General features: G+C 40.5%; 1 protein-coding gene across 4 annotated transcripts in view; it reads left to right on the top strand.

Moving 5' to 3' along the window:
- Positions 1-14,420, top strand: part of pcdh15b (protocadherin-related 15b) — a 1,980,039-nt gene extending 1,965,619 nt beyond the window's left edge. For 3 of the 4 annotated variants that reach the window (XM_038773429.1, XM_038773427.1, XM_038773426.1), the window contains 2 exons: positions 3,040-3,175; positions 11,751-14,420. In XM_038773429.1, the coding sequence (XP_038629357.1) occupies positions 3,040-3,175; positions 11,751-12,326 (712 nt within the window). In that variant the 3' untranslated portion in view covers positions 12,327-14,420. The remainder of the gene's footprint in view (positions 1-3,039; positions 3,176-11,750) is intronic. The other variant, XM_038773428.1, reaches the window with a different exon arrangement.
- The last annotated feature ends 756 nt before the right edge of the window (positions 14,421-15,176 follow it).

Raw genomic sequence — 15,176 nt, 5'->3', positions numbered from 1 at the left:
TCAGCAGTTAATGCCTCTGATTTGTCGCTGACCCGACAATCTGAATTCATCTGGAATCCATACAGGACCATCTAGTAGGTAATAGTGGTGGCTGGTAGTTGGGGCTGATTTGACTCAGATGGCTGGACAGCTGGTTCGTGATGCAGAGCAAAGCCAACGAGCATGGGTTCAATTCTCGTACTGGCTGAGGTTATTCATGAAGGCCCTGTCTTCTCAACCTTGCTCCTTGCCTGAGGTGTGGTGATCCTTCGATTAAACCACCACCAGTCAGTTCTCCCCCTCAGAGGGGAAGCAGCCTATGGTCATCTGGGACTTTGGCGACTTTACTTCACTTTTTACTGGTAGTGGTGGCAGGGTGGGGGGGGAGATGGTCTTGTACTTGGGCACCAGAACATGCATGAAAGCTCTTCCTGTCCTTTATTTCTATTGCAGCACACTTTGTAATTCTCCTACGCTACGGAGCTTCAAAATAACCAAAGCAGAGCAAATTGATTCATCAATACCTCAACTATACATTTAAAATGCCAAATGCTGCTCAGGAAGGATTCAATAATTATCCGTGCACGCCAGCATAAAATGTTTTGTGTTTCCACCAAGCTCTTTGGCCCCACACCCGGATTGTAACTATCACCCATCATAAAAGTGCCATTTACATTGACTTTCATCATATTACAGCTCACCTGCATTTGTAACCTGAAGAAAAATAAACGTTGCGAGGGTGAAGAAAATAATTATGCTACATGGAGTAATGAGCTAATCACATACAAGGTTATCAGTAATGACTGATACAGGGAAGCAATTTCACTCAAAAATCTGTAATTATCTACTCAAAAAATAGGATTCTGTCACATGTGCAAAAGATACAATGTTGTCCTCACCTTCAGGAGATTTAGATTTCAAGCTCATTCAGCCCTTCATTTACAAGGTCCGAAAATGGAGGAATTACTGATAGTATCAGTTTGCTTCGAATATAGCTATCTGCGAGAGATATTCACTTTTCTGACTAAAATATGTTGTAAGAACACAGAGATCAATACCCTGCCATCAAGGCAACCAGATAAATTCTTAACCTTTACCTCCATTCCTCATCAAGAAAAGTCCAAAGATGTGCGGGTTAGGTGGATTGGCCAGGCTAAATTGCCCTTAGTGTCCTAAAAAATAAGGTTAATGGGGGTTGTTGGTTTACTGGTATAGGTATATGTGGGCTTGAGTAGGGTGATCATTGCTCGGCACAACATCGAGGGCCGTAGGGCCTGTTCTGTGCTGTACTGTTCTAATTCTAACTGTCTGGAGTTTACCATACAATTTATGCACAAGAGTTAATAATGTCTAAACTTGGCTCACCAAACAGCCTCACATCAGCCAGTTTGAATTATATTAGAATTAAAAGCAGTTCAGTACACCAATTCAGCGGCAACTGCGGTCTGATAATAAATTTACCACTGATATTAATGCCTGAGATTGATGTCAACTGGCCAGCTAAATTTAGTATTAGGCTCCTTATAAGGTTGATAAGTCGAACAGCATCTGATAACCATTGAATGGAATAAAGTTTATGGGATAGAAATTAGATTCGAGCTGTGGTGCCAAATGGGCGATTTTCATTCAGCCGCCTATTATTCACAACACTTGATATCTTATTCCATTGTCTGTGGTGGAACTGGACATCCGATACTGCGTTTAGCAGCCGCTGGATCCAATATCACCATTATTGTGCTACTGCTGAGATGAAATTTCCACTCTAACGTCCATCCAGTTAACAATGTTTCCAGATCTTGCATGACCCTGCCTTACAAACTGGCATGAATTAATCGATTATCCTTTCTGAAAGTGTAAGTGCTCTTTGCAGCATCCTATCTTAAGAAAACACTCCTGATTGTTGTTCGTTGTACCTGAACTAGATCTGACGATGTCATTGTTGGATGTCATTATCAATACTATAATTTATTTGATTCAAAGTGTTTTGGTAGGTGAGGTTTTAATAGCACAACATGAATTTAATTAAAGTGAAAAGTTAATGTATTCCAAGAGTGAAAAATTGTAACACTTCAGTTGTGATTTTAAAAAATCTGGAGCCCTGTCCTGACAGAAATGAGACTGGGAAAATGGTTGAATTTAGCTTTGATTTATTCAACCAATCTGCTTTACCAAAGCATTGCAAGATCACATCAGTTATTGTTTGAATTGAATGTGCTTCAAAGGAAAACCACTGAGTTACAACTCTCTGAATAATTAGACCATTTAAATGAGGTTTTTGTTTCTATCATATTATTAACCTCTATTCCTGTATAATATAGTATAGCTGTTCTTCTTCTGTGCGAAAATTAGAGATTAAAGATGCTCAATCTTATTTAAGATTACATGGTGTTTAATAACTGCTATATTCCACTTTTTTATTTTTAACATCTTTATCACTGAACATTTATCTCAGAGAGCAGGCATGTTATTGGATACTACTTCAAGTGCGCTTTGTATCTTATCACATTAAAATGTTGTACAAAATTACAAGCTAGATGATGCGATCTTTAATTCTTTTTTAGTTTATTTATTTTTTTTAAAATTTTGAGTATCCAATTAATTTTTTCTAATTAAGAGGCAATTTAGAGTAGCCAATCCACCTACCCTGCACATCTTTGGATTGTGGGGGAAAAACCCACGCAAACATGGGGAGAATGTGCAAACTCCACACTGACAGTGACCCATTGCCGGGATCGAGCCTGGGTCCTCAGCACCGTGAGGCAGCAATGCTAACCACTGTGCCACCGTGCTGCCCTAGAAGTTTACTTCTTGAGCAATCAGCGTCACACATGCAAAAATTAGAGTTTGCAGTAACTTCTGTAAAAAGTCAGATTAGTGGCAAAATAGCTATTTGTATTAAATCCTAAATAAGCAGCAACTTTTCCACAGTAAGATCGATTGCATGTCATCTTTTGCTGATCAGTATGCTAACAAAAGCTGAGAGTTTACATATCTCACAGAATTTACTTTTTTGTCTGAAACAAGAAAATGTGACATATCAACTTCTGACACCAATTCTAGGTATGAAGTCCCACAGTATGGAAGTCGCCGCAGATTAATCTCCCCATCTGGAATGTATGATGACTATGGAGAGGTGGTGATGGAAGATGATGGTGGCTATTATTACAGTCCACAAGGATCAAATGCAGACGCAGAGGTAGTTATATACAGAAGATTTGTTTTTCATTTAGAATTTAATATATTGCTTTTTATAGATGAGAAATATTTTGAACTGGGGCATGTCGATGATTTTGCAATAGATGGCAACAATGTTTTGTTTTCCTGTTTAACTCAATAACTGTTTAATCTATTTTATATTGGTACACTTTAATCGTCATAGAAGATCATGCAAATATTGGTGTTTTCCATACTTTATTGACATGTGCATTTACTCTGCTTTGATAGCATGTATTCAGCATTAAATTTTAATACCGATCAGCATTTCAATCCATGCACAATATCTGAAACATCACTCAATTATTTTACTTTCTCCTGTTGATGGATAAAATAAAATTCTTCAGCCTTCCACCAAATTTTAGGTTCTAATGGTTATGTTACTGGACCACCAACCCAGGAGGTTGAGAGTTCAAATCCCACTATGGAAAGTTGTGAAACAGAATTAAATAAATCTTGTAATCTTCAGACTAACACCATGAAAGGTTTGTGGAAATTGTTGGATTATCAGAAAGTGCTAACTGGTTCACTAATGACCTTTAGAAAAGGAAACAAACTTTATTTTTATTCATTCATGCGATACCAACAAGACTAGCAATTGGTTCCCATCCCTAATTGCCAACCTCTTGAACTGCTGCAGTCCATCTGGTATAGGTACATCCATATTTCTGTTAGGGAGGGAGGTCCAGACCCAGCAACAATGAAGGAGCGGCGATATAATTCCAAATCAGGATGGTGTGTGGTTTGATGGGGAACTTGCAGACGGTGGTATTTCCATGCATCTGCTGCCCTTGACATTCTGGGTGGTAAAGATTGTGGTTTTAGAAAGTGCTGTCGAAAGAGCTTTGGAAAATTGCAGTGCATCTTGTAACTGGTACACACTGCAGACACTGCATGTCACTTGTAGAGGAAGTAAATGTTTAAAGTGATGGATGGGGTGCCAATCAAGGCTTTGTTCTGGATGGTGTCTAGTTTCTTGAGTGTTGTTGGATCTGCACCCAACCAGTGGAGTGTTACACCTCACACTCCTGACTTGTGCTTTGCAGGTGGTGGACAGGCTTTGGGGAGTCAGGAGATCAGCCATTCCACTAACTGATAAGACATAGTTGTTCTGGTCACCAAGTGACTTGAGTCTCACACTGTGGGCTGGATTTTTTGGCCGCGCTAACTGCAAGATCGCCATGAACAGGAGGGGGACCATGTAAAGATCCATTGACCTTGGTTGGAAATTTCCGGTGTTTGGGTAGGGGCGGCTGAAAGATCCTGCCCTTCATCCCTAACTCATAATGCTTTCAGGACACCTTGTCGCTCGCACTTTTCCATGCTCCATAAAATAATTTTAAATTTTTTATCATATCTCACCAGTGGAGCGGGAAAATGAATGCATGCTGAAAACTCTGCCCAGTTCCATCCTAAAAAGCAATCAGGTATCTATGTATGTCATTCGATCCTGCATATTAATAAGGGCCTATCATCTGGAAAGAGTAAATACTTCAGCTGCCCATCAATAGGTTCCCATAAGGGCAACAAACCTATCAACCCTATTTTGAGATATTACCACCCAATTTCCAAAATTTTAAATAGACCCTGTTAACACTTCCCCAATCCTGCAATAGACATTGCATAAATTATAATTTAATAAAACATCTCAAGACCAGGTCTAACACTTAGATAAGTGTCCTCAAGCAATTTTGGATGTACTCTGTCCCTGCGAATATTAAAGCACAAGAGTTTTTATTGGTTTAATGAAAACAAGTTTAATTACTAATCTCAGCCCCACCTTGAACTAATATGCTTATCCCAACTCAAGAGCTTTATGAAAGATTTCTTACAGAGGAAAAAGTAATTTAACATTTGCGCTATATTACTTTCTACTTTCACAATTTCACTCCCCTTACGTTTTAGAGCTCACCTTGTGCCCCTTAACATAAATTCCAAAGCTCATTCCCCTCAAAGAAACAAAATTACCGCCAGCATAATAAAAGCACTTTATTTTGGGAATTAATGAGTGATTGACCCTAACAGCATGTTGGAAACGTTCTAGAATTCAGCCACAAGTTTTCAGTGCCATTCATTGGGTTTTACTTTCCCGCCACAATGTCTTTGTTCCAGTACTTCTTGCGGCAAGTGCATCACTTCACAATTTAATTTCCTTCCTTAGATTCCATCTCTCAAGCTCTGTTAAATTTTGGATCAATTTGTTTTGGTCATTCAAAGACAGAGTGTGAGATCTTCCAGTCGGGTTGCTCTTGAAAAGCAGCACAGCGTGGCCAGGAGATCCCACTTTCAGGATCTACCCATCTCACCAGGCCACACGAGATCTAACGTGATCGTTGGGCAGGATCACTTTCTGGCAAATCTGCACATTAGAGTAAGACAGCTTGTCTCACTCAAATATGCGTTCCTGAGATCTGTCTCCCTTGCCTTGCAGACCTCGGGAGAGTGCCGTTCATTCCTGGTCTCCAAAAGGGAACCAGACGGAATGGCACTCATCGGGTTCTCCAAGGGGATAGGAGGCCCCCCAGGTGCTTGTCCTCTAGGCAGGGTGACACCTGGCACTGCTGGTGCCACCTTGGCACTGCCAGCCTGGCACCATCATCCTAGCACCCTGGCAGTGCCCTTACTAGCTGTCAATGCCACCTGAGCACCTTGGCAGTGCCAGGGTGGCACTCAGGTGGCAAGTGCCAGGTGGAAACACCCAGCTAATCGTGCATGTTATAGGACTCTGTCCCCATTCGGTCAGGTTGCACCCAAACATTTTTATCCTAGTAAACTGAGCAAATTCTGATTCAGGACCTAAAGGTGAAAGAAAACAATGTCAGCAAGCTACACAGCATAATTACCAAAGCCTGCATCTTTCCTCTTGTAGTCTGATCGCTGAGCATGTACCGAAAATGTAGAACGTTTTTTTAAACCCTTCCTAAATTCTGCAGCATTTTGAAGGAATTGAGTGGAGTTGTTCCTTCGATGTAACACGTAGTTTGTGTCAATAAATCATGTCATTAAGCCTTTGTTTGCTTTCTCAATTTTTAAGAGAGACAGGTTTGAGGAAAAAAGGAGTTCTCCCACTGCTGCAGCCAGCATTTATCCCTGAACCAATATCAAACCAAACAGATGGTCAATTGTTACACCTTGGGTGCAAATTGACTGCCATATTAACCTACAATGCAACAGTGACCACATTTCAAAAATAATTAATTGGCTGGAATGTGCGTTGCAAGATACTGAGAATATGAAAGATGCTATACCGGTATAAGTTTGTTCGGTGACAAATGGAAGGCTGTGCCATGTCTAAACCTTAAGTGCTTTGTTTGTCCATGATGATGCTGCATATATTGCTTAATACCAGTTCCACTTTCGTAATTTCAGGGAATGCATCAAAGCAAAAGACCTGTTAGGAAAAGCATCAAACAAGAAGCAGGAGATCAGACTGCTGCAGGGACATCAGGGGGTGATGCATTAGGTCCAAGTGGTGCTCCACAACAAGCAGGTGCCTCAGGGGCTGTAGAGAAAACAGCAGTAGGAAAGAAAAAGCTGAAGAGTGTGGTGCAGATTAGTAAATTATCACCAGATGTCAGCAAAGGAGAGGCAGGTGGCGAGCAGCTTACGGAGCCTTCCATCTCATACCACTCTCGATGGAAGAAAGCAAAAATATTTCCGATGATACTTCAGAAAGTAAAGAGGGGAAGCAAGGATTCTAGTTATGATAAGCTTGTGTCTGCACGTCAGGTAGAAAGCAGAGATAGTGTGATAAGTGGTGACTCAGAAAGTGTGGTCATTAATGGAAATTACTTCCAGAAGTCAACAGCAGATGAGCCAACAGAAAAAAAGAAAATGGGCAAAATGTTGAAGGGTATCAAAATCTCAAAACAACTGCAGCCCAGGCGTAAATCTCAAAGCTCGGTCAGTCAGGCTTCAGTTGCTGAAAGTGTACCAGAAGCTGGATCTGAGACTCATATGAGCAGTGGGTCTGAAAAGGAAGAAAATAAATCAAAAGTCTCAATTAGTGTCACGGCAGAGAGTGATGAGGAAAGGAGTGGCGCATCGGAGGAAGATAGTGATGACCTTCAGAAGAAAAGTCATTCTTCCAAAATGTCTAGCGATGACTTGTCAGTAAGTAGTGTTGAGCAATCAGAAACTGAAGATAAAGACTATCTTAAAGTGACACTCGATCAAGATGAGACAAATGAGAGTACAGTGGACTCAGATGAAGAACAAGACGATGCATCAGATGCAACAGAAGAGGACACAAAATCTGAGCCAGAGGAAGAAGAATCGGAAGAGGATAAAGAGGAAGAAGCTGATTCTGATGAAAAATCAAAAAGTGAAACCTCGGAAAAGTCTAGTCCCAGAAGTGGTCAGACATCACAGAGCAGATTATCCGATACAGAAGGCCAAGATTCAGTATCGTGTAGATCATCCAAAATTGAGTCCACTTCACGTAGTTTTGATGAAATATCAGATGAATCTGATGAAGATGCTGCCATGAGTGTAGCAACAGGAGCAACAAGTTCCAGAACAGAGTCCTTGGGAAGTGTAATGAGTAGGGATACATCAATAGCAGCAGAGAGTAGTGTGATGTCAGTTAGCGAGGCCAGTCAGAAAACAACAGATGTGACTAGTTCCAGTGAAAGATCAAGTTTATCAACTCAAGAAAGTGTAAGTGGCAGAGGAACACCTGCCACAAGAACCAGCAAGAGTAACTCACGTGGAATATCTTCAGCAAGAGGAACAAGTGGAGGCACCTCAGTAACATTCACCAGCGAAACTGAGCATATTATTGAGGAAGAATCAGATGAAGACCAAGGCACCACCTCTGAAGCAGAGGATGAAGATGTTGAAAGCAAGATCAGTGAAGATGAATCTGGTGGTGAAAATGATGGAACAATATCCAGGACAACAAGCAGTCAGCAAAATACTTCTGACAGTGTTAATAGTAGGAGTATGAGCACTCACAGCCAGTTGGCAGATGAGCAGGAAGTCAGCACTGGAAGCAATGCCAGTCAGTCAAGTCCTAGTGGGAGTACTGAACAATCTAGCACCAGTGACAGGAGTAGCATGAGCCATAGTTTGACTAGTGCAGTAGTTTCCAATCCAACAGAAAATTCAGATTATTCTGAGTCACAAAACAATAAAGCGGGTGATGCAGAGAGCAGCAATGATAGTTTAAGCAGAGGAACAGCTTCAGAATATAATGAATACAGCAGTGATCAAGGGACTCTGCAAGAGGAAGAGAGCGAAGAACTGTCTGAACCAGGAACGTCACTTTAAAAAGAATTACAGGTGTTCAAAAACACTTTCTGAGAGTGGATTTTGACATTTGCTGTGACTTTATTTTTTAAATCAGTTTAACACTGGATTGTAATGTTTGCTGTGATTGTTGCTTGTGCATTGGTAATATGTGTTCCCTAAATTGGAACAATTACACTAGAATCAGTTTCTTCAGCAATTCGTGCATCAGCATTTTTGTGTTTGGGTTTGTTTTGTTTTTATTCAACCAGTATGATTTATTTCCTTCCACAAAACATTTTTTTTACCCTTGTGCTGGCATGTTTATTTCATATCAGTCTATTTTGATGTTTTATCAGAACATATTTGGCTACCATACTGCATGTAATTGGTTTTCTAAGATTGCTGCTTGAATTGCCATGTTTGGAAATCATAAATATCAAATATTGATGACTTTAATGTTGTAACAACCGGAATGCTGCTAGAGATTGATAACTCTGAGCTCCTGCACATGTTGGAATTTCCAGTTTCAATGTACTTTAATAAGTCAATGAAGCAATGAGCCATGTACATGACAAAGCAAGAGGACAGTCTCGACGCACAAGTGTTCAGTAAATGTGATCAGATCCTTATTACCAGCCCACATCCAATCAATTTATTCCCCACCTAAACTTTGAATCATGTGACCCAAACATTTTCTACATGAAACAGTTTTCTCATAGTTAGTCAAGTCCTTCCTGCTCAGGCAACTGGGTTGCCTTTTTTCTGCACTGTATCTTTAGCATGGTGAGCTTGAAGCACAGCAACGGTTTTCCTATTATTGTGGCTGTGGAGTCACCCAGCCAGATTCCTCTGCTATTTCCCTTCCCTTTATTCCTATGTGAACCCCTTTGAGTTCCTCCCACTCTAACTCTGAACCAGTGGTTCTCTCTGGCTTCCTACCCACACCTCACTCACATGCTTTTGAAGCAGTTGTCTTCCTGCACTACTGGCCTCATTCACATAAAACGCCTGACTTACCAACTTCCCTTCATAGATCATAGAATTTACAGTGCAGAAGGAGGCCATTCGGCCCATTGAGTCTGCACCGGCTCCTGGAAAGAGCACCCTACCCAAGGTTAACACCTCCACCCTATCCCCATAACCCAGTAACCCCACCCAACACTCAGGGCAATTTTGGACACTAAGGGCAATTTTGGACACTAAGGGTAATTTATCATGTCCAATCCACCTAACGTGCACATCTTTGGACTGTGGGAGGAAACCGGAGCACCCGGAGGAAACCCACGCATACATGGGGAGGATGTGCAGACTCCGCACAGACAGTGACCCAAGCCGGAATCGAAATGGGATCCTGGAGCTGTGAAGCGATTGTGCTGTCCACAATGCTACCGTGCTGCCCATAACATGGCCTCTATCATGACGACATCGTAAATGCTACCATTTCCCCGAGCGTTGTCCCTAACCTTTTTGAAAACCATCAGCACATTCATTCTGAGAAACAAATTCTCTAATCCTCTGCTCTCAATAAATATTAGCATAATTAAAACCTACTTTTTCACTCAAAGGTCCTTGACCACTTTACCTTGACTCAATTGGAGAGCATTCCCACCTCTGAGTCAGTGCCCCTCTTTTCGTAGCTATGTCCACATCTGGGTGTCCCTGGAAAGGGATCATGTGGTGTCTGCCGGCACCAGCAAGGCCTTCCGTGCACTTGGACACCGCGGGGTCTCAGGTGCATTATCAATCTCTTTGATCACGTTTTGTTTTAATGTTTTTAGTTTCCTTTGAGGTTCTGTTGAATTTGGTGTCGTGTCCCTTCAAGGAACTGCATTTTAATTTATCCCTCAATTTGCCGTTCGCTGGCAGTGGGATTCTTCACTCAGGCTGCAGTCAACGGGGATGCACAGCCAGCGGGACCAGACAATACTGTCGCCAGTGAATGGCCAGAGAATTCTGGCCCTCATCATCTGTAGTCATGAATTAATAAGCTTTCCCATGCATTCTGATGAGACCCGGTCAAACTCTCCACCATCTCTGATAATCCTGTAACTGCGTTTATGTTGTCTGACACCTTGGGGGAAATTTGCTACCCTTCAGCTGAACATTTTGAAAAGAGAAAACACATATTTGGCTCCCACTGATAACTCTACTCTTGCAAATTTATATCCCTCCCTGACCACAATCTTTGTCTGAATCAGACAGTTTTGAAACTTAGTGCCTTGTTTGAGCCAGAGTTCAGCTTCAGACCCCATATCCTTTTCAGTACAGGACTGTCTACATTCACCTCCATAATGTTGCTCACTTTGATCACACCATATAATTCTATAATTCTTGCTCATCTTTCAGACCCTGCTGATCCAAAGCACCATTCTCTTAGCTTATTTGACACCAAATTCTGCCTGTCCATCAATCTGGCCTTATCTTGCTTATCACCCTGTCCTTAGTCACTGCTTTCCCTAACGTCCTCCAGCTCTACAAGTCCAATAACTTCTCTGTCCTACAGAGTCTGACCTCTTGTGCCTCTCTCTCTCCTTTTAACATAAAATATAGAGTGCAGAAGGAGGCCATTCGGCCCATCGAGTCTGCACCAACCCACTTAAGCCCTCACTTCCACCCTATCCCCGTAACCCAATAACCACTCCTAACCTGTTTTGGACACGAAGGGCAATTTAACTTGGCCAATCCAGCTAACCTAATAATAATAATAATCGCTTATTGTCACAAGTAGGCTTCAATGAATTTACTGTGAAAAAAACTCTCTTCAACACATTCGGGTGCCTGTTCGGGGAGGCCTGCACGTTTTTGGACTGTGGGAAGAAACCGGAGCACCCGGAGGAAACCCACGCAGACACAGGGAGAACGTGCAGACTCTGCACAGACAGTGACCCAACAGGGAATCGAACCTGGGACCCTGGCGCTGTGAAGCCACAGTGCTAGCCACTTGTGCTACCATGCTGCCCAAATCTCTCTCCCTCTGTCACCGATGGTGTTCTATAGCCTCGATCCCACTCAGTAGAATTCCCGTTGCAACTTCACATCCAACTCCTCCAACTTCATAACATGCCTTCAAATCATTTGAATCAATCGGTCTCTCCTGGTCTCTCTTTCTCTGGTTTAATGTCTATTTTCCTGTTACCTGTGTGGTGCATTTTGGGGAATTGTTCCATTAAAAGCAGTACAGAACAATTTATTATTGAAAAAAGCAAAATATTGCTTCGGTCGGTCCATTTTTGATCCAAATAACCTATATATAATTCAGGCAACATTTAAAAGATCTCAATAGAATGTCAAAAAGTTTTCTAAAATATTTATTTTCCCTCACACAGTGGTCTCGCCATAAACGAGTAAAGTTGGTTGTAGATCGTGAATATGAAACCAGCTCAACTGGTGAGGACAGTGCGCCGGAAGCACAAAGAATTCGTATCAAACACCCAAACAACCACAGCAACATTAACAGTAATATCTACCTTGCTCAAAATGGATCAATCGTAAGAACGAGACGCAGCTGCCCTCCAGCCAATGCAAAAGCAACCTCACCTGCAAGAATAGGAAAACATTTTAAGAAACTGGACAAACTGGCAGCAACACAGGAAGAAAAGATCCCGTTGAACAATCCATTGGCCAATGCAACAGCTTCTTGCAGCAATGACAATCTTAATGCAAGGCCATCAAGTAGTTCCATGGCCTCTAGCAGCATGGAGCCTAACAGCTGTCTGTCCAGACTGAGCACATTAAAGGCAAAGAACGAGAGAGCAAAAAGCACAGATGACCAAGAATCGGCTGTTGACAATGAAGACGTTAAGGAATCATTTGAATCTCACAGTGATCAGACACAATCTGATGAGGAGGAACTGTGGATGGGACCTTGGAATAACCTTCACATACCAATGACAAAACTGTGATTTAGAATTTTTACTGCTATTAATGAGAACATTCACTTTTTATGGGTACTGTGGAAAAGTAACAACTATTTCCAATTTGTTCACTTCAAGCATATATTTTGATTTATGTAACTTGCATTCAATGCACTTAACAAACATCCACATTGCAATGTTTACTGAAATGGGCATCACATCTTTAAATGCAAAGAAATCCCTAAACATTAGAGAGATTTCATACCCTGTCTGTGACTGTCCTTTAATTGATTTGCCTCACAAAACAGTTGCTAACTTTTCAACAAAATGCAACATTGTCAGAAAGGAGATGTTATTTGCTTGTTCATAGAAGTATGAGTAATAGACTCAGTACTGACACTTGCCCTGCTTGGGAATCACTATGAAGTAAAGCTAAAAGTTCATTCTGTGAGGTTCCGAAGTAATTTGGTTCCTTTACATTAAACGCAATGCTGTTCTTATCCATTTTTGCAGATGCCTGTAGATTTAACTGATTTCAAACTGTGGCCTCATTCTGACTAATCCAATTGCCTTCAATAGTTGATAGAATCGTCAAATCAGATTGGGGTTAAAATTGGTCTATGCAGCAGTGTGAAACAGGCTTGTAGCAAATCGGCAACCTGTTATACACTGTGCCAGTTTTTATCTTCCATTGATTTGGAAAATATTGCTAAGATTTTTCATTTCAAACTCAGTGACAGTGAGACAAGGAAATATGTTTCCTAAAAGGATTTGAATGATCAAAGTGTGAACTTCAGTGGAAATGTGTGGTCAAAAATCGATTTTGAATGCTACTCACCAGTTTTGTGCTACTGCCCTTGATTAATTTCACCCTCCTGTCTCAGAAACATTTAAAAAATGCTACCTTTATAAGCACCTCCCCTCCATCCATCCTTCCCACCATTAAATTGTTTTTTCTCGTTTTGTGAGTGGAGATTTCAATAGGTGCCCATGATATAAAACTGCACGCCAGCTCATTTATAGCATGAAAGATGTTAGCCAATCTAGCTTGGACAACATTCTTCTGAGCCTTAGGTGTAGCATTTGTTTTAAGTGAATGAAAAATGGTGCATCCTTTCAACATGCCCATTGTTCTGAAATTGAGTTGCAAGTCTGTCCACTTTTTCATTTATTTGGTTTTGAGTTTTGATGTATGCTCATTGTCTTTTGTTGCATAAACTAGTTTCAAAATTGTAATGATTTTGAATGACGTTTCATCCACTGAAATAGTGATACCCCTTGTATCTTACTCCCCTGTGATAATACTGACATAATACTGACGTGAGGTTTGATAATCGGTGTATTACCTGGTGACATTGCATCAGTACCTTTTGATATCTCCCAAAGTGTGTGCTGGTGATTCTCGTGAGATGAGACTTTCAGTCTGCATATCAAAAGAGACAAAAAAAACTTTGCATAAGCCTATATCTATGGTAAAATCATATAACCAATGATTAAACAGAATAGCTGTCATTTTCCTGAAGAATAGGAATAATATATTCAGGGCATGAGCCGATGCATTGACAAGCTCGTTTAACAAATTCCAATCTCATTTGATGCATTTCAGAATAGGTCCTGACAGATTGTGGATTTCAGCTGATAACTGAACTTCTCTCCCTTCAACAGGAGATAGCATTAGTTATGTGTTGACGAACCAACTAATACAGCTTTTATGTATTCACTTGGCAAGTTACATTTTAAATTCTGCAAAGTTGAACTTCAAAAAAAGAAATTGCCACAACTTACCAATCAAGTTGTAGCCAGATCTACTGGTAAGTTATACTTGCTGCTCTCACATAGGACCCTCCCTCTCTCAATAACATCACATGTAAAAACTAGCACAAGGTGTGGTGCATAACATTTTTACACTGGGTATTGTTCAGGCCAGACTACTTCAATAAAGTAAAAGACAACACTGTGATGCAGCTCAGCAAGGCTCAACAATCCACCCTTACATTGTCCAATTGACCAATTCCTACACGTGAACCTGATAAATAAATATTCACAGGTTATTTGACTATGGGAACATCATATTTTCTCTTCTTTTCTGTAAATTGTAAACTTTGATATTCCAATAATTAAAAGAAACAAGTTTGCCATCGACACTGATGAGAGACTAAGACTCATCTCTAACTTTGTTTTGATCTTTGATCAACGTAATGTTGATTTAAGTATCGGCATACTTTAAATCTTGTAATTCAAGATTTATTTTTACGTTCTATAATTGTCATCTCTTTATTAATACCACACTATCTATCCTCGAAGCCTTCATTCTGGAGTGTTTTCTTGAAAGATTTAAAGGCAGCCAAATGCTTTTCAAAAAGATTAAATAATGTTAATTTGTTGCATTTATGATTTATTATGCTCATGAGATTTTGTTTGCCTTTTGCAGGATTTAGCAAAGATTCAATTATTTGATTTGATCTTTAAAAGATATAATTTGGACGAAGGCTCCTGTTGAAGTGAATTGTTGTCTACTTCTAAATCGGTGGTGTCTCAGAAACTGGGTTTACTCCAGTTCAAAAAATTCACAATGACTTACATATTTTATACCCGCAAAATGTTATAAATGTAGTCCAAGTTACAGTACATTAATCGTTTGAATTAATTATTAGCGGTAGTTTATCCATACAATGTTAGTCTGTACCTGTAGCATTGTTCAAGACAAAGAATTTTGGAGTTCACAAGGAAATGCGAAAAGTTAAAACTGGTCAGATATAAAAAAGGGAATCAGCCTGTTGAAGTTTTACCCCCACAATAACCTAACTCTTCTTCTCTTACAGCTACTGCTACCTTACACAACTACTGTGTTCAACACGCTTCAATTCCAAACACCAATCATTCTGTTGGACAAAGGAG

Source organism: Scyliorhinus canicula, chromosome 16, assembly GCF_902713615.1.
Source record: "Scyliorhinus canicula chromosome 16, sScyCan1.1, whole genome shotgun sequence".
NCBI lineage: Eukaryota > Metazoa > Chordata > Chondrichthyes > Carcharhiniformes > Scyliorhinidae > Scyliorhinus > Scyliorhinus canicula.
Note: the sequence above shows the minus strand (reverse complement) of the source record. Positions and strands in the feature narration are given on the sequence as shown.